The sequence below is a fragment of the Cibotium barometz genome, chromosome 40, assembly GCF_041138505.1.
Source record: "Cibotium barometz isolate CiBa-2024 chromosome 40, ASM4113850v1, whole genome shotgun sequence".
NCBI classification, from domain to species: Eukaryota; Viridiplantae; Streptophyta; class Polypodiopsida; order Cyatheales; family Cibotiaceae; genus Cibotium; species Cibotium barometz.
The window spans coordinates 39,355,867-39,380,123 of NC_141085.1; the positions used below are offsets into that span (position 1 = coordinate 39,355,867).

Here is a 24,257-nt window from a genome sequence, read left to right on the forward strand (position 1 = left end):
GACCCAGCAGCGGCGGAGCAGGGAGAGCGCCTCTTCCATATTACAGTTTGTTTCCCTGGTCTCCGCCGGGAGTATCTTCCGCTCCTCCCCAGGCTCGGAGCTTTGGTGGGCTCGGTTCTTGAGACGGGCCCCTCAGCAGCTTCAGTGGTGGCCAGAGCAGCTGGGTTACCTTCGGTCAGAGTGTTGGTATCTGACATCTCCTCCCTTCCTAAGGTCATTCAGCTACCTAGGATAGGGGGGGGGTGGATAGATCAGAGAGGAGTTCTCGGGGCTCCCGAACCAGTGCTTCATTTGTAGGCAGGTCGGCCATTTGGCCAAGGCCTGCCCTCGCAGGAGACCTCGGCCCTCACCACAGCAGCAGGCCACGGATGGCCCGCCCACAGATTCGGCCCGGCAGGCTGCCTCAGGGACACCTGCTCAGGCCACAGAGACCTCGGAGTGGCAGCCAGGACAGGGGCGCCGTCGAGGGAGACAGCCTCAGCAGCGCGCCCAGGTACCGCTGCAGCAGCAGCCACAGGCTCAGCCTCACTGGGTTCCCGTGAGGAACAGATTTGCTCCCCTTCAGGAGGAGACCCCTGCAGTGACCGAGGACCAGGAGATGCCAGCTCCCCCTCCTTCACCTCCCCCACACCCACCCCCTCCCACCGCCTCGCGTCCACCATCGCCTCCTCCCGCCCCCGCTCCGGTCTCGGCAGCGGCTCCCTCTCCTCCTCCCTCGCTTCCCCCTCCTCCCCCTCCGCCCGCCTCGCCTTCCCGGGAGGTCCTGGCAGTTCCCTGGCGCTCACCTGCAGTCCGGAGGGCGCTGAGCACTGACCTCGCTCGAGCATCTCAGAGGAGACCTATGCCGATTAGGGCCTCACGGATTTCATCTATCCGCAGTCGGCTGAGTCGCCTCGGCATTCGTCAGCGCTCGGAGGCGTTTGATTATACCTTTACACGGCTTTTTGGAGCCGAGGGCCCCCATGAGCCAGCTCCCATCCGAGTGCATGTAGTGATACCTCCGGCCCGCGGGGAGGAGGCACTAGACTCAGCGGTGGCCTTCTCATTCCCTCTTTGTGGACCTTGTGACCGGGAGTGGACTCTAGAGCTCGCTCTCAGCACGTTGAAGACTCAGGCAGTTGAGTTTTCTCATCACATGAGCGATTTGGAGGTTACAGATGTGATAGGCCGACTTTGGGAGTTGGCTCATTTTTTCTTGGATCCCGGGAGTGTGGATACATCCGAGATTCGGCATTTGGTCGTGCGCATAGTTGCAGACTTGGCACGCGACCCAGGATATGTGAGTGTACACGAGGTTACTATGTCAGAGCAGGAGGCAGTCGCCATGGGTCACAGCCACTGGCGCCTGATCCGGGATTCTTGCAGTACACCGGGTGGGCAGACTCGCAGCCGTTCGGATGGGGACTACTCTCCATCCAAGCCGCTTGCGAAGGCTCGCCGCACGGCTGAGACAGCATCCACCTCAGTAGGACATCCATGAGGATCATCTCATGGAATGTTCAGGGCCTCGGCGGAGCACACTTTATACGTTATCGAGGCTGCTTGAGGCAGGAGCTACAGAGATGCCTGGTTGGTGGCAGCATAGACATTCTGATGATGCAGGAGCACCACTTGGGTGAGAGCAGGATCCGGAGATATGGTTCGGTGATGCCTGGTAGATGGGACACTTTCTGGTCTGCAGGGTTTGGTCCTTTGGGTGGACAGGGAGGAGTATGCATGGTTATTGCAGATGCATGGCGGCAGGCCATTGTGGATCGAGGGATCATTGTGCCTGGCAGAGCACAGTATGTCATTCTGAGGATGCATGATGAGCTATTGGGTGTGCTCAACATCTATGCGCCCAATCATGCTAGTGCCAGAGCAGAGTTTTGGACTCAGGTTACAGATGCATTGCCAGAGGTTGCACATTGGTGTGTTGGGGGAGACTTCAACATGCTTGAGGACCCGGCAGATAGGGTGGGAGGCAGTCATGTTACAGTGCACGGCACGGAGCTTGCAGCTTGGGACCGGTTTTGCATGTCACTGAGGATCACTGATGCATGGCAGCATGGGGCTTTCTCCCGGTCTCAGGACAGTCTTAGTTTCTCTCGGTCGGATCGCCGACAGGGAGGGACTAATCTATCTCGGATTGATCGCTTTTATGTGGGCGATTGGTTGGGGGAGCGAGGGGGCTCCGTCGGCATTCTTGCTGGCACCTCATTTTCAGATCATGCGCCAGTTATATTGACTTTGGAGGAGGGGACTCGGGAGCCCAGCTTGCAGTTGAGGATCCCAGAGCGGGTACTTGCAGACCCCAGTCTCGCTGAGGACATTGAGAGGATCTGGCAGGATAGTCAGTGCTCTGACCAGGATGCAGCGGGCCAGTGTGCCCAGGGACTCATTGATCTTAGCTCTTTTCTGCACGCTGCAGCTTTGACACGACTGGGAGAGATTCGCGAGCGGGAGCAACGGCTGAGACGTAGCCTTGCTTCGCTACAGCGCCTTCAGGAGCAGCAGCCAGCATGTGAGTGGGTGGCGTCCCAGCTGAGCCAGGCCCGCCAGGAGGTTAGAGAGGCAGAGGAGCAGAGACATGAGTTTTACTATCGTCGTCAGGCCTCTCAGTGGACGCAGCTTGGTGATAGAGTGACTGGGGAGTTTTTTGAGATCACTGGACCCCGTCATGCGCGAGCAGGGGTTCGCCAGCTTGGTAGACCGGATGGATCGATAGCTACTGAGCTCGGGGAGATCAGAGACATTGCCACAGCTTTTTATAGTGACTTGCTTTCAGCGGAGCCAGCCACTGCGGCTCGGGATGTATGCAGACAGACTGTGTGGGCCCATGTGCAGAGGAGGGTCACAGACCATATGCGCACAGTTTTAGGTGCGCCTCTGTCAGAGACTGAGCTTGCCGAGGCCTTGAGGGTCCTACCGCGACATAGTTGCCTAGGGGAGGACGGACTGACGCCGGCCTTCTTTATGCGCTACTGGGACCTTTTGGGGCCAGGCCTCCGCAGGGGCTTTCAGCATGTTTTGGACACTGGGGTGATGCCGCAGAGCTTTTCAGAGGGCTTGATCTATCTTATCCCCAAGGGGGAGGGAGTATCAGATGATATTCGGCATTGGAGGCCTATTACGATCCTCAATACTGTCTACAAGGTCTTGGCAAAGGCCTTGAGTTTGAGGATCCAGCCCTTCCTGGGGGAGTTGATTCATGCTACTCAGACAGGATTTGTCAAGGAGCGCAGTATCCTTGACAACATCTTTACTTTCTGGGAGGCGACGGCCCGAGCCAGGTTTCTTGGTGAGGACCTGGTCGTGATGCTTCTCGATTTTGAGAAGGCATACGATAGAGTCGATTGGGGATTCTTAGAGGGCACTATGCTACGCCTGGGCTTTGAGCCAGGATGGATCAGAGGGGTGGCAGCTTTGTATTCCACAGCTCGCAGCCAGGTGCTGATTGCAGGAGGTCGGGGGCCGAGTTTTGAGCTGACCAGATCAGTCCGTCAGGGGTGTCCTCTCGCTCCTTTCCTTTTTCTCTTCTTTGCGGAGGCTATGAGTATGTATTTGTCGGCAGAGGAGGTTGGTTTGAGAGGACTTCAGCTCCCAGTCCGGGGGGAGGATTTGCTTGATGCTGAGTTTGCAGACGACACGGGCTTATTTTTGCATGGCCAAGAGGCCAATCTTATTCGAGCAGAGCAGTCGCTCCAGGTTTTTAGTGCAGCATCGGGAGCATTGATCAATTGGCGCAAGACAGTCGCCTTTTGGATCAGTAGTGCTCCCACTCCGGCATGGAGTCCGGACCCCGGCTTTAGATGGATTCCTCCCGGCACAGCAGTGCGGTATTTGGGATGCCAGATCGGCCTCGATTTGTCACCTGAGCAGCAGATTGCCCCGCTTCTTCTGAGCATTCGGAAGAAGCTATTGTATTGGAGTACAGCTCGACTATCCTTGGCTGGTAGGGTGGTGGTGGCAAATCAGGTGCTGTTAGCGACTATGTGGTACATTACGTCTTGCTGGATTTTCTCGAGCTCTTGCATCAGCCAGGTACAGAGGCTGATCAGGAACTTTCTGTGGTCTGGGCGGGACGGTCAGCCAGCTCGGGCAAAGGTTGCATGGGCAGTTATTACACTTCCGCTGGCTCAGGGCGGTTTGGGCATTATAGATCCAGTCGATCAGAGTAGAGCCTTATTGGGGAAGCTTATTGTTCGGGGGTTGCTTCCAGGCGCTGAGCCTTGGAAAGAGCTCCTCTTGCAGCGACTGCAGGCCCGGGCGCCTCCTGCAGGGGGTACTTGGGCACCAGAGATTCGCTGGATCTTCATAGAGATGAGGAGGACAGGCCTCAGTAGAGGATGGGAGGACAGATTTGCTCTGAGTATCCTGAGAGCTTGGGAGCTGTTGAGACCGGGGCTCTCTCAGCGGCCTCCTTCTTGTGTTGAGGAGCGGGCCAGGCAGCCGCTCATCTGGAGCCCAGCGGTTCGTACAGAGCAGGGTCATATGCTGGGTTCTCGGCCTCGTCTAGCCTGGGGACCTTTAGCGGCGGCCCGGCTCGTAGTTTTGGAGACTGGCAGGCTTTCTGCAGTCTACCAGAGGAGACCCAGGTGGAGAGGCTGAGTCACTTCAGAGGGGGATTGATTATGAGGGATGATATTCAGGAGGCACTTTCAGAGGAGTGGTTCACACCTCTCGAGCCAGTGGCCCCGCGATGGATGGGAGCCTTTACACAGTTGGAGATCCTGATTGCTGTCAGAGCTAGCACTGAGGATGGCAGATGCCTCTATTATGAGATTCAGGATGAGGGCAGACTCCAGAGAGTGGAGGTGGAGTCGCCTTTGGTTGCAGAGTGCACCTTTCAGAGGATTCGGGTAGTGGTTGCCGCTTCTCGGAAGTGGCATATTGACCCCGACCCTGCGGACGTGCTCCCGGATTGGCGCATCTGGGCATATGCAGCGCGCCCCTTGGCCCGGCTGCAGTGGGACCCCGGAGAGTACGAGTGGCATGATCCTTATGCATCCCTTGAGGCCACAGAGATCACATTTTTCCAGTATACTGTTAGGCTGGGACGGCATATCTTGACGGCGAGGAGGACGGTTTCTCCAGCGGCAGCGGGGCATTGGCGATTGCAGGGACTATCACAGGAGTTCCTGGAGGATTTCTGGGCTCGGCTCTGGGCTAGTCGACAGGCCCGCAGGATCTCGGCTTTTCAGTGGCTGGTCGCCCACAGGGGCTCAGCAGTTGGCACTTGGCTTGTTTACAGCGGTCTTCCGGCGGCCTGCGTCCGATGCGGCCACCCTATGGAGACACAGAGACATTGCCTGTGGGACTGCCCTCAGGCACAGCAGATTTGGCTGCGGATGCTGCGTATTCTGGCCCCCCTTTCTCCAGAGGGTATGTTTACGTGGGGTGCCGCTGCTTGGTCGACTTCGTCAGGGCCTGCTATGGGCTATGAGATGGAGCAGGGCAGTCAGGCCATCAGATTTATTAGGGGCCAGCCTCGCCTGGTTCCGGCACCGGATTTCTCGTCCGCCAGCTGGACACAGGAGAGGGATTTACGATGGGAGCTCCTCAGCAGCCTCACCATCTGGTTCACCTGGAGGGCCCGGTGCTTCACGGCCTTTGAGGGGAGATTGGAGCCACCAGCAGAGACTGTTCGGGGGATTTGGCAGGAGTTGATCCACACCCTGCGAGGACAGTACGACCGCATCCGGGGAGACTCGGATGAGGCGATCTTACGGCGCCAGGCCTTTCATACCACTTGGCGCTGCGGCCCGTTCTATTCCCTACACACGGGATCCCCCCGTTGGCACTACAGGCCACCTGTTTGGCTTTTCCCCCCCCCCATTGTATGATTTAGCCGCTCAGTCCTTTAGACTGATGCTTGTATTTTGCAGCACCTAGGGAGAGTCTCCCGGGCTGCCATGATGTATTCACTGCTCTTCTCTCTGGTAGGAGCAGGAGAGATCTCTTTTGTAGCCCTCCGGGCGGTTTTTTACATAACTAATGAAAGGATCTTTTCTCGGGAAAAAAAAAATAAGATTAATCCAAGTATTGGGATGAGATAAATCCAATGAATAAAAGAAAATACCTAAAAATGAGTAAATGTCCACATAAGATGAAGAGTTAACTGAGTACAAGATTTTTTAGTTAAAAATTATGAAATATTACTAAAAAGATGAGATATTTTAGAGTAATCATTCATTTTTGACACCTTGGTAAGGAAAAGAGGGACCTTCAAGGAGGCGCCTATTTCACATGTGTGGAGGAGTTTTAAACTAAAAAATAATAGGATATTTTTATCTCTCCTCTCTCTTGGATCAAACCAAATCAAAAAGGGAGCCAAACTGATCCAAATCTTGTCCAAATTCAGCCAAACTGAAGCTGAAAAATTCTAGAACTTAGTTGGACTCAGTTAGTGGCCTCCCTCACTTATAAATAGATCCTCATTCTTTTGTATTCTCATCTATGAACTAAACTATGCCGGTATTACTCTAAGATAAGCTTATTTTCTATTATCCTCTACAAATTGAAGCGATGGAGCTTCTCTCTCTCTTCAATCTTCCTTGGAGTCTTCATTAACATACCAAACCAATTGATTGGCTGGGGGCCTCTCCATTGACTAAAGAATCAAGCAAATTAAGAGGTAAAGTATGGTTTATGATCTTTTTTCTTAATCTCAAAATGTTTCTCACTTCTCAACCCCTCTCAAGCTTGATAAGCATTCAATTGAATGGCTCTTTAATGCAATTGGAACTCTCTAATGAATTTTAGTGATAAATCTTATAAATTTTACATTTATGCTTAAATTAAAAATGTTTTTTTAAGCATATCATCACTCGACAGATGCATAGGATCCCTACTCTCATGCCTCATTGGGAGAGTTATGATATCTCTCCAATGATACAACGTAGATATTGGCATTCATACAAAAGGAGCCAAATCTCTCATTTCTTTTGGTTATTTTACATGGTGGTCTCCCTACCAATCACTGGAGATTGGTTTTCGATGTAGCACCTACTTGCCCGAGATGTGTAGCAAATGTTGAGACTGTACAATATTGTTTATGGGGATGCAGCACTGCACAACATATTTGGGGTTCTATAGCCCAACTTATGGACAAATTGAGTGGCCGTGCCATGCATGTGACTTGGGGGGGGCAGTTGCTTGGCTTTTTCAATCTGGTTCAAGGCTTTTCTATGAGGGCAATGATATAGACTTTGCTATTTTCATTCGTAGAGGTATTGCCCAGCATGGTTTATTGTAGGATGTCCCTCACTCTTATTATACATTTCCCCGACAGAGGATTGACACTAGTTGGGAGATTGTTGTCAGTATTACAACACGGTAGATCTGGAGAGATAGATGCACGGAGGCTATTAAGGGTGTCCAGATTTTTGAGTCTCAGTGCATTAGTACTATATGGGGTGATATCATCCATACTCTCATGGCTACTTGGGCTCATATTCAGGGATCCTCTCGTTCCGCGCACGCAAAGCGCGTTGTATTTATGCCTGAGTGAGACCCTGGCATTTTCTTTTCCTCTAATCGTACAGGTCTCTCATGGCATCATGATGCTCCTCAGTGGTTGAGATCACCTTACATATTGGGGTGATTCTATTTTATCCCGGCTTATAGCCATGATTGTTGTATGCTTTTTTCATACTTAATAGAAGTCTCTTTCTTGGAAAAAAAAACGTGTGGGTATGTGTGGTGGACTCTGATGATGGTGCAAAGGCACTGGTATAGATGGTGGACTCTGATGTGGATGCTTGTACCGCAAAGAAATCTATGATGGCTCTCTGTCCTGTTGAGGGGGAGAGAGAGAGAGTTTATCTTGCACCCTTGCCAGTGCATTCATGAAGCCCATTTTCACACTTGATGTGCATGTACATATATTTCATTTTATTTTTCGTATGTTAATGAATTATGTTTTTGTTTTGGATTTCCAGTTGAATTTTTTAGGAAATGTGAACTTGGGTTCTAAGTTGTTTTCTGCTCACACCAGGGCCTTTGGGTGCAAACCAGCCTCTGGATTGGGATACAAGAATGAAGATTGCATTGGATGCTGCTCGAGGACTTGCTTATCTTCATGAGGATTCCCAGCCTTGTGTAATTCACAGGGATTTCAAAGCATCAAACATACTGATCGAGAACAATTTCCATGCAAAAGTTGCTGATTTTGGTCTTGCAAAGCAGGCTCCAGAGGGTCAAATCAATTATGTTTCCACTCAAGTGATGGGAACTTTTGGGTGAGTATTATTTGGCAAAAACTGCACACCCCTCTGCATTTGTACACCCAAGTGACACATGACATTTGCATTTGTGCCTTGAGATGTTTAAAAGTTAGCCTTATTATCTGCTTTGTATTGCTTTCTTCTTCAAGTTTACATTTAACAATGATCCACTTGGGTGTTTATTCTTGTCTAAGTAGATCACATGGTATGCACTGTAAGGTCCACTAAGAAGCACAAGTGGAAGTTAGACAACAACATATTATTGACATCTTGCAAAGACAACATGAGAGATATGCCAACACATGTTGTAGAACACCCAAGCCTGTGTGCTAGTGTTTGAGAGTAGAGTGCAGCGGAATCAATCACACACACACAACTTGCACAAGAGTCCTAAACTAGTGGTTTGTAGAATGAAGTGTTACAATTGTACTTCAACTACAACTGACGACTGTGAATGAAGACGTTAGTACACAACCACTCTCTGCTATAGAACCTGCTTGGCTAGCCCTTACACCAAAGAAACACTTGTAGGCCCCAGTTGCTAGAGGGAGGTAGATGATAATGGTGATTTTCTCTTATGCGTGTATATATGCACACCAGTACTGGTGGGCCTGTTCCTACCGCTCTTAGCTTGCTCAGAGGGCTGCCCATGACTAGGTGACCTGGCCGCCGACTGTCACGTGGAACATGCGGCCGTCAGGGACATGTTTGCCTGTGTATGCACCTGGCCGACTACTGTATACTGCCATGTAAACTGCCCAATGCGCGCGCGCACTACTATTGGGAAGGTGCATCGCATTCTCCCCCACTTGCATTGCAACTGTCCTTAGTTGCATGATGTCCTTATAAAGTGCCCTTTCATTTTTAAATTTTTTAAAAGCTCAAGCAAACCACTTTGCATCCAGTGTGAAGGCTCACATTCCATTCTCGCCTCGTCAGCACAGAGATCTGCAAAGAAACTTGAGGATGACCATCACTTGCTTCATATCCAACACTTTCCATTTGCCCAACCGTTCTTGAAGAAACACTGCAGGCCGCTTGAGTATCCTTTGGTAGCCCATGTGAAGAACACTCGAGAAAATGGCTTGACAAATCTCCACTATCCACACTACAACCACTAATGCATTGACTCAGATGGATCACAACACTTTCTTGCACCAACTCCAACGCACCTTGAAGGAAGAAAGAAAAAACAAGAATAAAACTCCTCAGAATAGCTGCACCAAGTATATATCTAGCATATCTTGATACAGAGTTCTACACCCACTATTGGGCACTGATGACGTTAGTGGGGATGTCATAGTATCTAGTCATAATGGAGTTGATAGTTATATAGTCTTGTGGGTTGACTACCATGAGTATATAACATGCACGTTCCTAAAAGGTGAATTTGGGCATGTTCCTGGATTCATCTAGGTATATAATTCAGCAGCATTAGCGGACATGCAGATTTCACATTGTGAAGTTTTCGTCCGAGTTGCGGCCAGTTGATATAGTGCTTATTCTTTCTATCTTTAGCAGTGCATTTGTCCTATCAACTACTTATTTGCTATACTAATTCTTTCTATTTGCTACTTCCCTTAGTGCTATGCTTCATTATGGCTGAGTTTGCCGTGCATCTCCGGAGGTTTGACAGAAACTCAGTATGAAGGGCTTTGTTTGAATGTATGCTCTTATGTGTGTGTGTGTGTGTGTGTGTGGAGTACGTGTGTGAGAGCATATCTTGATACAGAGTTCTATACCCACTATTGGGCACACTAATGACGTTAGTGGGGATGTCGTAGTATCTAGTCCATACTATGCATAATGGAGTTGATAGTTATATAGCCTTGTGGGTTGACTACCATGAGTATATAACATGCACGTTCCTAAAAGGTGAATTTGGACATGTTCTTGGATTCATCTAGGTATATAATTTAGCCATGTTAGCGGACATGCAGATTTCACATTGTGAAGTTTTCGTCCGAGTTGCGGCCAGTTGATATTGTGCTTATTCTTTCTATCTTTAGCGGTGCGTTTGCCCTATCAACTACTTATTTGTTGTACTAATTCTTTCTATTTGCTACTTCCCTTAGTGCTAGGCTTTATTATGACTGAGTCTGCCGTGCAGGTTTGACAAAAACTCAGTACGAAGGACTTTGTGTGAATATATGCTCTTGTGTGTGTGTGTGTGTGTGTGAGCATATCTTGATACAGAGTTCTACACCCACTATTGGGCACTGATGACGTTAGTGGGGATGTCGTAGTATCTAGTCCATACTATGCATAACAGAGTTGATAGTCATATAGTCTTGTAGGTTGACTACCATGAGTATATAGCATGCATAGTCCTAAAAGGTGAATTTGGGCATGTTCCTGGATTCATCTAGGTATATAATATATATCTAGCTGCACCAAATATATATCCATCAGTACTGTCTGGCAACTATATGTCTAGATCACCATCTCTGTGTGGAACATGCTCCAAGTGATACACCGAAGCAAAAACTTTGGTTATTGTCGGTGTGAGATGATGAGCAGCAACCAGTTTTTGCCTCCACAGCTAACCTCTATCAAACTCCCAACCCTTAAAACATACTCGAGGAGCACTCAATGACTCTTTGTTAAACTCCAATCCCCAATCATGACAAACCCAATTTGAGCAACATGCACTCCCAAAGAAACTCCCACAATAACTCTTCCATTCCAAGAAGTTGATTTGGTAATCTTGCTAGATATTGGGTTAACACACACCCAACGAACAAGCAAAGCCACTAACACACTTCAATGGAAATCAATCCCACTACACTAAGCCTCACATACGAGTTCCGAAAAAAAACCCAACACATAAAACATAACCAATCACAAGGAAAAACACTGTTGATATGTGACAAAATAACGTGGTTTTATACAAAAACCACTTCTGGATATGTCAACAAACTTGATGCTTCCCTGATAATCAGAATATTGTGAGCATGAGAATGAAACACTCAAACACACAATACCTTAGCCTTGTGTTTGCAGCAACGAACAGCTTCACAGTCTTCACCAATTTTCAGCATTGATAGATTGCTTGTCATCTCGATCCTCAGCAACAGTCACTTGATATGTCCACCACCTTCAGCCGACAGCACCACGGCCTTCAAAGAGCTCAATTAGAGTCTTCAAAACAAGTAGCACGAAGCAGTTTTATGCTATGCTGTCCTTCGGAGACACTATGGCATTCTCAACTCTCCACTCAAGAAAAAAAAACAGCAGCATCTCCTCCTCATTCATGGCCAAAATCTCTCCTAAGCTTCACCCCGTGTCTTTACATAGAGATCAGACTTCAAGCGCGCCCCCCCCCCCCTCTCAGAATACGCAGCAGAGATGATGACCAAGCCTGGGAACACAAGAGCAAAAGCAAAAAACGCAGACAGAAAAACAGCACAAGAGAGAGACAGATGTAGGCGTGTAACTCTGCTCTATATACACAAGAAGATCCCGAGGAATGATACAAATGAGGTATGGGGGCTGAGGACCTATATATACCTCCCTAGAGGGCAGTCGGCCAGCATAAGGAAAAGCCCACGACTGATAAAAAGGTCCACGACTGCATAAATGCAGTCGGCCAGCAATCTGGTGCCCAAAACTGATCAAAACCAGTCGGCCAGCAGCAAGAGTGCCCACGACTGATAAACACCCAGTCGGCGAGCACTGTACTGCTCTTGGCACCCTCTGGCAGCCCTCCCAAGCCTCAGAAAAATGGGAAAAAATAGGGGAAAAATACGGAGAGTGAGGAAAAATGGGAAAACACCTCATAAGGGCGGGCACACCCACAACAAAGGCCCTGGTGTATAAAACTAGACAGGAGATGACTTCTAACACCCCCTCTCAGCTCCTGGGGCTGTGTAACCAACCACTGGGAGCTGGGGTGCCGCCTGAGCAAATCCTGAGAGCGACTTCGTGAAGAGGTCCACCGTACTGTCCTCCGTTGAACAGAACTCCAGCAAGATGTCATCAGCAACGATCTGTTCACGAACAAAGTGCCTCTGGATGACCATGGGTTCCTCCAGTGGAAGCCCAAACCTGCCATGCAACCTCCTCCTGCTCCGTAAAACTGCTCCTAGGCCATAAGTAGATCCCCTCGTGTCTGAATCTCCTCCCCAAACTGAGTCACTCCAACCGTGGAGTCGGACTCCATCCAACAATCCCCCTCCTGTGTACAAGAGTCCATGATCCTTCGCATGCTGCAGAAACCACAGGAAACACAATCCTGCCTCACAAAGAGACATCTGCAACCAAGAGCTCAAGTGCCTCACCAGGAAGCTCCCGTCCAATCCGGTGTCCATCAACCAGATCAATGAACCATACAGCTTCTGAATCACAGAGACATCACACTGCTCACAAGGATCAACACCTGTTACGGTGCACAAGCAAGTCCTGGAAACCTTCTGAAGACCATGCAAGGCCTTCTGAAACCTGTCAACCACCCCCTTTGAAACCGGAACCAAAAAGCATGGAGAAACCACCTCCTTCTGCAAGTAAACACCTGCCACCTGCCTGGCTTTCCAATAGGTCCCCGTGGAAAGAACATCCTCAACTACTGGAAGTTCTATGTCCCGAACACGACGAGACATCAGAGCATAAGTGACCTGTTCAGCTTCCTCTGACCCACGAACACAAGAACTACCAACCTCAGTACTGGAAAGTTCCTGCCAACTGCTGCCATCTACTGGCAAGCTATCCACCATCTGGTCCCGGAAAGCCCGCACCTGCAGCGTATCCACACCTGAGTAGCTATTACCACACTGCCACTCATCACAATCTTGAGGACCTGGGAGAGAGAGTGCTGAAAGCCTGTAGACTCCATTCTCCACTCCACCTTCCCAAACCACTTGGCCTGTTGCTTTGTCCCGGAGAGCAACAAAATGCTCATCAAACTCCACCCGTACGCCAGTCTTGCAAACCTGATGTACTGACAACAGATGAAAACCAAGTGCCGGAACATACAACACCTGGGAGGAATGCTTCCCCCCTTTGCCATCGGGAACTATCTCCATCCTGCCCTCACTGTGAACTGGGATAGTGGACGTATCCCCAGTAAGAATATGACCAAAAAGCCTGCAAAGATCCTGTAAACCGGAACGGGAAGGAGTCATGTGCCTGGAAGCACCACTATCGAGAATCCACTCCCGAGTATCTGTTGCGGAGAGTCCTCCAATCTCCTCCCTGCCTGAAGAAAATGAAGCATCGGTGTCCATCACCTCCAGGTGCACAAAAGCCGGAGTCTTCATGATTGCTGAGGAGTCTTCACCCTTCTCGGTCTTCCGCTTGGGACACTGCCTCCAGTAGTGGCCTTTCTCGCCACAATCATTACAGGTCCTCTCTGCCTTTAGCTTCTCGCGGTCAGCGTCGGACATCTTCTCAGAAGACTTCTCTGATGAAGCCTGCCCTTTGCCCGAGTTACGGCCTTTCGACCGTTGGCCAGTAAAGGCCTCCGAACCTCCACCCTGAGGAGGGTTCGTAAATCGTTCCTCCTGGTCCAGGACCATGGGCACAAGCTCCTCCCATGTGATGGTGCTGAGCCTGCCACCACTGGTAATCAAAGACGAGTAAAATGCTGAGTACAAAGAGGGCAAATGTGACAGCAACGTTATGGCCATGTCCTCTGACGATATCTCCTTCCCAGCCTGAAGAACTTCCTGCTGAAGAGCCTGCAGCTTGTTAATATGCTCCCGCATCGTCGACGACTTTGCAGGGCTCATAACCCGCATCTGTACTTCCAAGAAAATCCTCTTCATGGGCGATACCCTGTTGTAAAGTGAGGCCAAATGCTGCCATATACCTCTGGCCAGCGTCATATGCTTTACATGATTAATTACCTGCGGTGTGCAGTTGAGGAAAATAAACGAACGGACCCTGGCATTGACGCGATCCCACATCTGCATCTAGGCCTCCCGGTCCTTTCGGGTTGACGGTAACTCCCCTTCCTCTACTTCCGGCCGTGGAACACCAACAACGACGAAATCGGCAAGGTCGTAAGACTCCAAAACGGATTCCATCATCACCTTCCATATGCCGTAGTTGCTCCCGTCCAACTGACGGTCCACTAGGAACGTGGGGAGTGTCGGGATCTTCACATGTCTCTCGGCCATCTCATACAGATCTACCACCGCGGGGATGTACTCTGAAAAGGGTGGGTGGGTGGGAACAAAGAAGAACTGATACCTGCAAGTGGCTGTCCAGCAAATCAGCCCGCCTTCCTCTTGCTTCTCCTCTTCCCGAACAGTCCAGAACAGTCCACCAATCAGCCGCAAAACAGCCCCCTCTTGCTCACACAAATCCCAAGACCTATCTAGAGCCTAGGGCTCTGATACCATGTCAGAATACGCAGCGGAGATGATGACCAAGCCTGGGAACACAAGAGCAAAAGCAAAAAACGCAGGCAGAAAAACAGCACAAGAGAGAGACAGATGTAGGCGTGTAACTCTGCTCTATATACACAAGAAGATCCCGAGGAATGATACAAATGAGGTATGGGGGCTGAGGACCTATATATACCTCCCTAGAGGGCAGTCGGCCAGCATAAGGAAAAGCCCACGACTGATAAAAAGGTCCACGACTGCATAAATGCAGTCGGCCAGCAATCTGGTGCCCAAAACTGATCAAAACCAGTCGGCCAGCAGCAAGAGTGCCCACGACTGATAAACACCCAGTCGGCCAGCACTGTACTGCTCTTGGCACCCTCTGGCAGCCCTCCCAAGCCTCAAAAAAATGGGAAAAAATAGGGGAAAAATACGGAGAGTGAGGAAAAATGGGAAAACACCTCATAAGGGCGGGCACACCCACAACAAAGGCCCTGGTGTATAAAACTAGACAGGAGATGACTTCTAACACACCCCCCCCCCCCCCCCCCCCCGAGACGATTGGTTCGCTGCTTACGCCAGTCCATGTGATGTCCATTCGATGCCTTCTTGCCACCTTTCAGCAGACGAGTACCTTTTGTCATGCTTACACACCTTGTTGCTATTCTTATAGTCGCCTGTCCCAGCTTCCACACGCCCACTCCATGCTTCCTTTTCCATCCTTAAATAGACGACTGGCTATTGTTCACGCTGTGCCCATGTGCTTACTAAATGTTGCCTCCTTGCCCCATTTCAGCAATTGAGAAGCTCCTCAAGCGACTGTTTCCTTGCTCATGTCATCCCATCTTTGGCATGCCATGCCATTCTGATCCTCCACGTCAGCCGTCGGATCTTCAGGCTTTTAGCTAAGGCTTTAACCTCTATGGTAAGCTCAGGGTGAGACTAAGAATAATTAGATGAGGGTTCAACAAAGTTAACATCGTGGGAAATCACTGAGGACTCCTTCTTTGGATCCCATAATTGTGAGAAATCATCAATAATAAGCATGAAGTATTTGCCACCACCCTGGGTAGTAGTCTGTATGGGACTGCACATGTCCATATGTATAAGCTCCAAGATGTGAGAAGCCCAGTGAGTAGCCCCATGAGGGAAAGGATCTCTATGTTTCTTTCCATGCAAACAAGCCACACAAGTGGAGTGGAGGGTTTCAGAAGACCCTCGACAATTTACTGAGAAGACATATGAAGATAAGCATAGTTCAAGTGCCCGACGAGCATGCCACAACATTGTATCCACCTGAGCTACCAAGGTATGATAGCCTTGAAGAAGTTATTGCAAATGAGACTATAACTCATTCAAAGAGAAACAAAATTCCTTCAACTTGTAAAGACCACCTTCTTGTACACCTATGGCAACAATCTGCAAGGTGCTAGTGTCAATAACCTCAAGAACTGGACTACCAAAGTACACGTCGTAGTCTTTCTATGCAATCCAAAGCACTGAGAGCATATTGCTAGAGATCTTGGGAACATATAGCACATCTCGAATGTTAGAAGGCTGTCTAGGAGAAGAGTTAAGTCGCACATTACCCACATAAGAGGCCTCAAGGTTGGAAGCATAATATCATGTAGAATAGATCTGTCATGAGTCATGTGAGTAGTGCCAATTGTGAGGTGGCAAGAACAAGTGAGTCAGGGACTTCCCATCTAGATCTGCAAGCTGATAGGTTCCATTTTCAATTTCTCTATCACATAGAATGGTCCTTTCCACTTTATTTGAAACTTTGTTTGAAAGGTGTTATCGAGCATGTTGTTGTATCTAAGTACGAGATCACCTTTCCCAATCCCTTATCTTTGACTTCCTTGTTGAACCTCTCCTTTGCAAAAAGTCTTTTGTATTTGTAGGAATTACAACTTGACAGGATACGAGACTTTGAGTATTATGCCCATTTGTAAAGAACCAGCATTAGCACATATTTCTTCATGCTTCATTAGTACCTTCACAGCTGGTATCTCCACTTCTACAGGTAGTAAGGCTTCCTTCCCAAACACCAAATGGAAAGGAGAGAATTCGGTTCCCTCTTTAATTGCAACCCTAAAGGCCCATAAAGCACCAAGCAACTCTAAATCCCATGTTTTGCCATATCCTTCCATCATCTTGGTCAACATAATAACCTCACCATTGAATCTTTCATTCATTCCATTACACTGAGGATAATAGGGAGTAGTGTACTTATGTTGAATTTTTAGCTTAGCACACAAATGGATTATAAGATCTTCTCTAAACCCTTGTCCATTATCTGACAAAAGCTCCAAAGGTACACCAAACTAACAGCAGATGTCTTCATTGTCTTCATACACAAATCTAGCTACATCTTTGGCTTCAATCTGATTGACAGCTCAAGCTTCCGCCATTTGGAAAGATAATCCACAACGGTAAGAATGTAACATTTTCCTCTGGATGTCATGGGCAAAGGCCCCATTTCATCAAAAACATCATCATAAGTCAAAAATGTATGCCTAAGCTCATATTTCAACACTATCTCGCCTAGCTATTGACATTGCATGCAAGACCTACATCAATGTGATACATCTTTCTGAATGCTAGGCCAAACATAGCCTTCCAATAACACTTTATGCAGGGTTATTTTCATAGCATAATGACCACCACATGTTCCCTCATGGTTGGCTTCAAGAATCTTGTAAATTTCCTCTCTCCATGTTTACCAATTCTTGGCTTTTGCTTGGTCACCTTCAGATTCTTTCTCTCGAGTTCTTTTCACGAGCATGACATCAAGTTTCTGATCTGTGGTTAATTCTTCCACTTGAATCGAGCTTATAGCTGCTTTGCCTTTCTCCTCAGGTGTCAAACCACTAGAGCTTGACTGGTCCTTGATTTCCACTGCAAAATCATTACTTTGATTAGGCAAAGATTGATGGTAAAGGGTATATATCTCCCTCCCTTTTGGGAGGCTCATCACAATTAGGGCTTGAATGGCCCCATTCACCACAATTAAAACAGTTGTAGGGTTCAAACCTCCTTCTAAGCATTTCCTTACTTCTACCTCCACCATTTCCTTCATTGTGACCTTCACCATATGCTTCATACCCTAGACCAAGTAGCCTATATTCTCTACCTCTTCCTCTTCCACCCCCTAACAGATTCAGGCTAAGGTTTTTGAAGAGGCTAACTACTTCATGCGTTTCCTTTTTCAATTCATCTCATTTTGATTTTTTACTAACAGTTGGGGTGAGGTTTGCACTAAATTCTTCACTTCTTCTTTGACCCCCTCCTCTATTGTCTCCACACCATGACTTACTTCCTTCCCAAGTTGCCCCATCCTAATCATCTTCCATTCTTTCTCCCTAGCAACTCCAAAAGTTTGAATATTTTTTAATTCCACTTTCAACCTTAAATTCTCTCTTAACCTAGCAACGTATTTGTCAAGTACGAAAAATTCGATTCAGTACGGTACGTTCAAATACGGTCTCGGAACGCACCGCTAAATTTTGAAAATAAAATACGGTGGAGGTACGGTCCATTTAAAAAATACTTAAAAATAAAAAAATACGGTGGAGGAAGAGAGACATGATTGAGAGAGTCTAGAGGGGAGAGGCTTGAGCCTTGAAGGAGAGCTCAAGGGAGATGATAGACTTAAGCAATTGTGAGGGGAGGGTGGAGCAATGAGCACTTGTGTGAGGATGGGGTTAGGGGAGGGGATATTATATAGATAATAGAATGAGACTTAAGAAAAGGCTAAAGTCTAAAACAATCCCAAAAACGCCCAAGAAACGGCTCTCCAAACGGTCAAAAACGGCGCCCAAAACGGTCAAAGTCCCCAAAAAAAAACAGCCAGAGAAAAAAAGAGCAAAAAAACAGTCGAATCCCAATCGATCGTACCACCACCGTATGGAATTGTGCCATACGTATCGACCGTATCGAATCGTACCTCTTGGGCGGTGCACGAACTGGGTGCCACTATGCCCAGCAACAAACCTATCTTTTTTAAACATGGCAAGAGGGGTTTCACTTCCTAGAGCAACACACCACCTATCCCACAATTTTGTGAAGTGCTGCACATGGATATCCACTGTGTCTTTCTATGTTAACCCCAGAATTTCATGCCACACTCGATTAGAATCTTCAGTCTTTTGATAATGTTGCAAGAACTCTTGCTTTGTAGCTTTATAGGGGTGAGCTCTTGTGGAGGATCTCTTGCTTGCAAAAAAGCTTCATAGCCCTTCAACCATTGTCGGGCCTCATCCTGTAAGCAGTAACAAAGAATCCTTAGCATAGAGACAGGCTCTTGTCTGTTTTTTATCAAGCCAGTGATCTCCAACTACTCCACAAATTTTTTGGCATCTTCATGTGGCAAACCATGGAAAAGTGGGAAATCTTGAGCCATATCAACACAATTGGCAAAACCAAAGATGCCTGAAATAGACTCCTCAGTGGGGGCACCAAAAGGATGTGAGATTACGAGCAATCATTTTTTGCCTCTACAGCTAATCTCTGTCAGACTCCCAGTCCTTAAAACATACTAAAGGAGCACTCAATGACTCTTTGTTAAACTCCAATCCCCAATCATGACAAACCCAGTTTGAACAACATGCACTCCCGAAGAAACTCCCACAATAACCCTTCCATTCCAAGAAGTTGATATGGTAATCTTGCTAGATATTGGGTTAACACACACCCAAGTGACAAGCAAAGCCACTAACACACTTCAATGGAAATCAATCCCACTAAACTAAGCCTCACATATGAGTTCCCAAAAAAAAGCCAACACATAAAACATAACCGTCACAAGGAAAAACACCGTTGATATGTGACAAAAGAACGTGGGTTTATATAAAAACCACTTCTGGATATGTCAACAAACTTGATACATGGTTATGTTTAACAAAAAGGAAGATTGGTATTCACATGAGTCAATTACAGTCCATGTCTTCTTCTTGCACTATCTCTACATATCAATAGCCCATTCTAGTAGATTCTAGGGAATTTGCACATCACTCAACCCTGCTGGTAGTTGGAGTAAGATGAACCATTCATAATTTATGGGAAGGAACATAGAATATCTAGTGGGAAACCTTTTGTTGAGATATATTTTATCCATGGCTCTAATACAAGGGATAAGATCATGATACAAATACTTTGATCACTTCCACAATATATGAGATTTCAGCTGTTACAAGATGATTTAAAAAAAAGGATGTAATTTCAGTTTGCATGCAAAATTGCCTTTGTCCCCTTACTTCCACACTGATAACATATACATAACACAATGACGCAAACCCAACACATCTACAAACACCAACAATTGTCAAACCTCACACTCCCAAAACCTAGCCTTGGCTTTACTGGCCCACACCGACCCCAGAACAATGGTTGGGAATGACCACACTAGGAAAACATACTATCCACAACATCATATAATCCTCAACAATTCAACACCCAAAACACTCAACAACCAAAATGGTCAAATTGGAAGAGATAGGTTTCAATTTCACACACCCATTTATCATAACAAACACTCAACATGAAATGACCATGCTCACAACAATCAGAATCATTGGGTCGCCATCACATATAATGGGTGGAGATGATGGGCATCAGCCCATGCTTCCGTGATAACCAGAATATTGTGAGTATGAGTATGAAACACTCAAACACACAATACCATAGCCTTGAGTTTGCAGCAGTGAACAGCTTCACAGTCTCCGCCAGCTGTCAGCATTGATAGGCTGCTTGCCATCTCGATCCTCAGCAACAGTCACTTGATATGTCCACCACCTTCAATTAGAATCTTCAGAGCAAGTAGCACGAAGCAGTTTCATGCTATGCTGGTCCTCCATACTATGGCATACTCAACTCTCCACTCAGGAAAAAAACAGCAGCATCTCCTCCTCGTTTACGGCCAAAAGCTCTTGTAAGCTTCACCCCCTGTGTCTTTATATAGAGATCAGAGTTCAAACCCCGTGTGACGACTGGTTCGCTGCTTACACCAGTCCATGTGATTTCCATTCGATGCCTTTCTTGCCGCCTTTCAGCAGACGAGTACCTTCTGCCATGCTGCCATACCTTGTTGCTATTCTCATCGTCGGTTGCCCCAGCTTCCACATGCTCACACCATTCCATGATTTCCATCCTTCAATAGGCGACTGGCTATTTTTGACGTTGTGCCCATGTGCTTACTAAATGTTGCCTCCTTGCCGACTTTCAGTAGGCGAGAAGCTCCTCAGGCGACTGTTTCCTTGCTCATGTCATCCCATGTTTGGCACGTCATGCCATTTTGATCCTCCATGTCAGCTGTCGGATCTTCAAGCTTTTAGCTAAGGCTTTAAAAAATTAAATGATCTCACCGCCCATATTACCCATTGGCCAAGGACAGCATGGCATCTGTAAATCCCTCCCTGCTCTTTTGACCCACCTGAGTAGCCTCATCGTGACCAAACACTCCCAAAAAAGACAATGCGCTATCTCATCCTTCAGGTTGCACAGTGGGCATCTTGTGGTGGATGACGCCATCCACGCTTTTGCGTGCGCCCTGACCCAAATGGCTTTGTGTACCACCAACCATCTGAACACTTCAAGCTTTGGACTAAGGGATGCCCAAGTGTGTTCAAACACTTGTCGCCATCGTACAATAGACCACCCCTCCCTCGACTTCGTATTAAGTCTGTCCCTCAGCCATCTTGGTAATTCGGTCTTGGAGATGGTTGGACCTTTGCTCATCAACCAAGCCTCCCCCCACCTCCAAACTTGGGTCCATACTGTACCCTGATTCTTCAGCCAGTTGACCTCCGTGTCTTGCCAAGCCTCCATTCACTGCATTATCGTTCTCCTGTCCACCTGCCTCAACCCGAAGTCTTGTCTTATCTGTTGCCACGGTTTCTAGGTACGCTGGGTGCAGCACTGCTCTGTTCACCCATTTAGCCAACCAGCTTGTCTGCTAGGCTTCTCAAATCGATCACTACGAGCCCTCCAGCTCCTTTTGTCGGTATATGCAGATCTGCCAACTGATCTTGGCCTTGCCCTTGCTCCACAACACATCCCTTATCATCTTGTCGAGGCAGTCGAGCTGTCTGTTAGAGGGTCTCCAGCAACAGAAAAAATAGATCACACTGGCACACAAAATTCTGTTGATGAGAATAACTTTCTCAGGGAGAAAAAGAAACCCCATAGTCCTACATGCAAGCTTGTACTCCACCCTCTGAAGGACCCAATCCCACCATTGACTGGCTGTAATGTTAAATTCAAGCGGTATGCGCACATGATTCTGCCCTGTTCCAATTTTTGGAAGCCAAACTGCGTGCATATTTCCTTTGTCCACCCCCACTGCCCATATGATTGTCTTCTATTCTTTAACCAAAGACCCTGAGGCTGTTCAGAAATCCATCACTGATTCCCACGCCTTTCTGAAATTTTGCAACTCCCCTCCTAATGTGAGTGTCGTGTCATCGGTAAACTGCTCCAGAAGACTCTGTTTCCCGAATGGCAGGACTAGCCCTTCCACTTGCCCATGTTGAGTTTTATGGTGGAGCTGGACAGTAGCTGCAGCTATAGAGGGTAGAAGAGATACATGGCTATGGAGTGTAAACAGACAATAGTGAAGGAGAAAGAAAGAAAGATATATTAAGCATCTGCTAAAGACCCAATGGGCCCATGAGACAAAAGTGATACAATAATGTCCATGGCATATCTCATCATGGAATGGAAAATAAAACAGAAACAAAACTTAAACATAGCTACGTCACTGGGGTGATACAAAACTGTCCATGGAAACTCGTCATGGAATACTTGGAACATAGAAACATGTGAGCAGCATCAGCCCCCAGTAGATGGTATACCACTCTCTAAAATATCAAGCATGGGGCTAATGAGTATGGCCGAGAGGTCTCCTAAGCTATGTCACGTGGAAAGGTAGCTCGATGGCAGTGGAGCATGTCCTGGATCTGGAGTTGATGAGGGGATTGTGGCTGCTGTCCGGGCATCAAGCACACGAGTGCGGAGGCCCGGTCCGAGGTAGTTCCTCTTGGGTTAGGTGGGTCTGGAGCAGCTTGAGGTGGGTCCACAAGATCCACTGTATCAGTGTCCTCCACCGCCTAGGTCTGGAAGAAACTGGTGATGGTTGGTTGACAAGGGAGGGAGCAAGGTGCCTGGGGCCGAAGCTCTCTCTAGAAAATGTCCGTGTGTCTGCGGAGCCCAAGCAGGAAGTGGCCTAGGCAACGCTGGTCCGGGAAGTCAATGATCCTAGAGAGTGAACCAAATCCCTCACGAAACAGGCAGTGAAACCTCCCGTGGATCTCATAGTATACTGGGCAACAGCGTACATATGTACCACTCCTCTTTCTCAACCTCTATGGCATAATCAGTAGATCCTCTCCTCTCTGGGTCTCCGTATGAGCTTCCTGGCTCTAAAGATGTGTTCAGCTCTACCTGTCTCCACTCTGTGGCGGTGGGATGAAACCCGTATCTAGCCAATCGCAATCCGCATGGCATGGGACATGTGAACACTCAAGTAGCCCGGCTGCTGGATGAATCCATCCTCAGTGAGCGTGAGGAAGTCATCTCTGTAGACGTGCATCTTCGTTGGGAGCTCCGGAGGTGTGATCCATGTGCAGTGGGTGTAGAGGCTGAGAAGATCTAACCAGATAACTCGGTTGGTATCCTCGTGAGAGAGCCGGAAGGAGAGTCCAAACTGTAGTGAAGGGGTGGTAGGTGGTCCATGCTGAGCCCATATATTGAGAACCAAGCGGAAACTAATGCACACCATACTCCATACTGGTCCTCAAGTGCTAGCTATCTCGTGAGAGAGGGTTAGAGTCTGGAGAGAGAGAGAGAGAGAGAGAGAGAGAGAGAGAGAGAGAGAGAGAAATGAAATGAAATGAAATGTTATATTAACGTCTTCAAAAGGCCAAAGTGACATATGAGACCAAAGTTACAACCATGTGACATGTGATACACTATCTGGAAAAGAAAAGAAAGGACTGAAGTCTAATTGCGCTCTTACTGCTGTTTTGGGGTTTCAAATTGTTGTTTGCTGCTATTCTAGGGTTTTGAATTGCTGTTTTCTACTGTTTTAGGGTTTCGAATTTCTCTTACTGCTGTTTTAGGTTTTTGAACTACTGTTTTTTTCTGTTTACGATTTCCAACTGCTGTTTTAGGGTTTTGAGTTGCTGTTTTTAGGGTTTCAACTACTGTTTTAGGGCTTTGGGCTGTTGTTTTAGGGTTTCAAACTGTTGTTGTAGGGTTTTGGGCTGCTGTTTTAAGGTTTTGTACAGCTGTATCCTGCTATTTTAGGCTTTCCGCACAAAGAGAGAGACAGGGAGAGATAGGAGAAAGTGGTAGAGTTGTCGACTCTCAATGAAGATTTCATTAGCAAGACAGTGGCTACTTTGGGTCCTGACATTGACAAAGGCGAGACAGAGGATGAACTTCGTGAGCTAGGCCTTTCTAAGAGGCGAGACAGAGGATGAACTTTGTGAGCTAGGCCTTTCTAAGAGGCCTAAATGTTCTAGCGGTGACAATGAAGATGAGGCTATGGTTGTGGTAGCAACCTCGGAGACAAATATGCCCTTGTTGGGTGATGGGTCGAACAATGTTTGTAATGATACAGAGGTGGATTGGGATCTCTTGTTGGATTTTGTGAATTCCCTTCTTCAGGAATATGTGGAACATAATGAATCAAAGGCAATGGATATGTTTTGGAAGTGTCAAT

At 47.7% G+C, this 24,257-nt stretch overlaps 1 protein-coding gene across 2 annotated transcripts in view; it reads left to right on the forward strand.

Annotated features, from left to right (window-relative positions):
* The window catches only part of LOC147615488 (Protein kinase superfamily protein), a 105,768-nt gene that overhangs the window by 67,378 nt on the left and 14,133 nt on the right, over positions 1-24,257 (forward strand). For both annotated transcript variants that reach the window (XM_086779579.1, XM_086779580.1), the window contains one exon: positions 7,979-8,222. In XM_086779579.1, the coding sequence (XP_086635705.1) occupies positions 7,979-8,222 (244 nt within the window). The remainder of the gene's footprint in view (positions 1-7,978; positions 8,223-24,257) is intronic.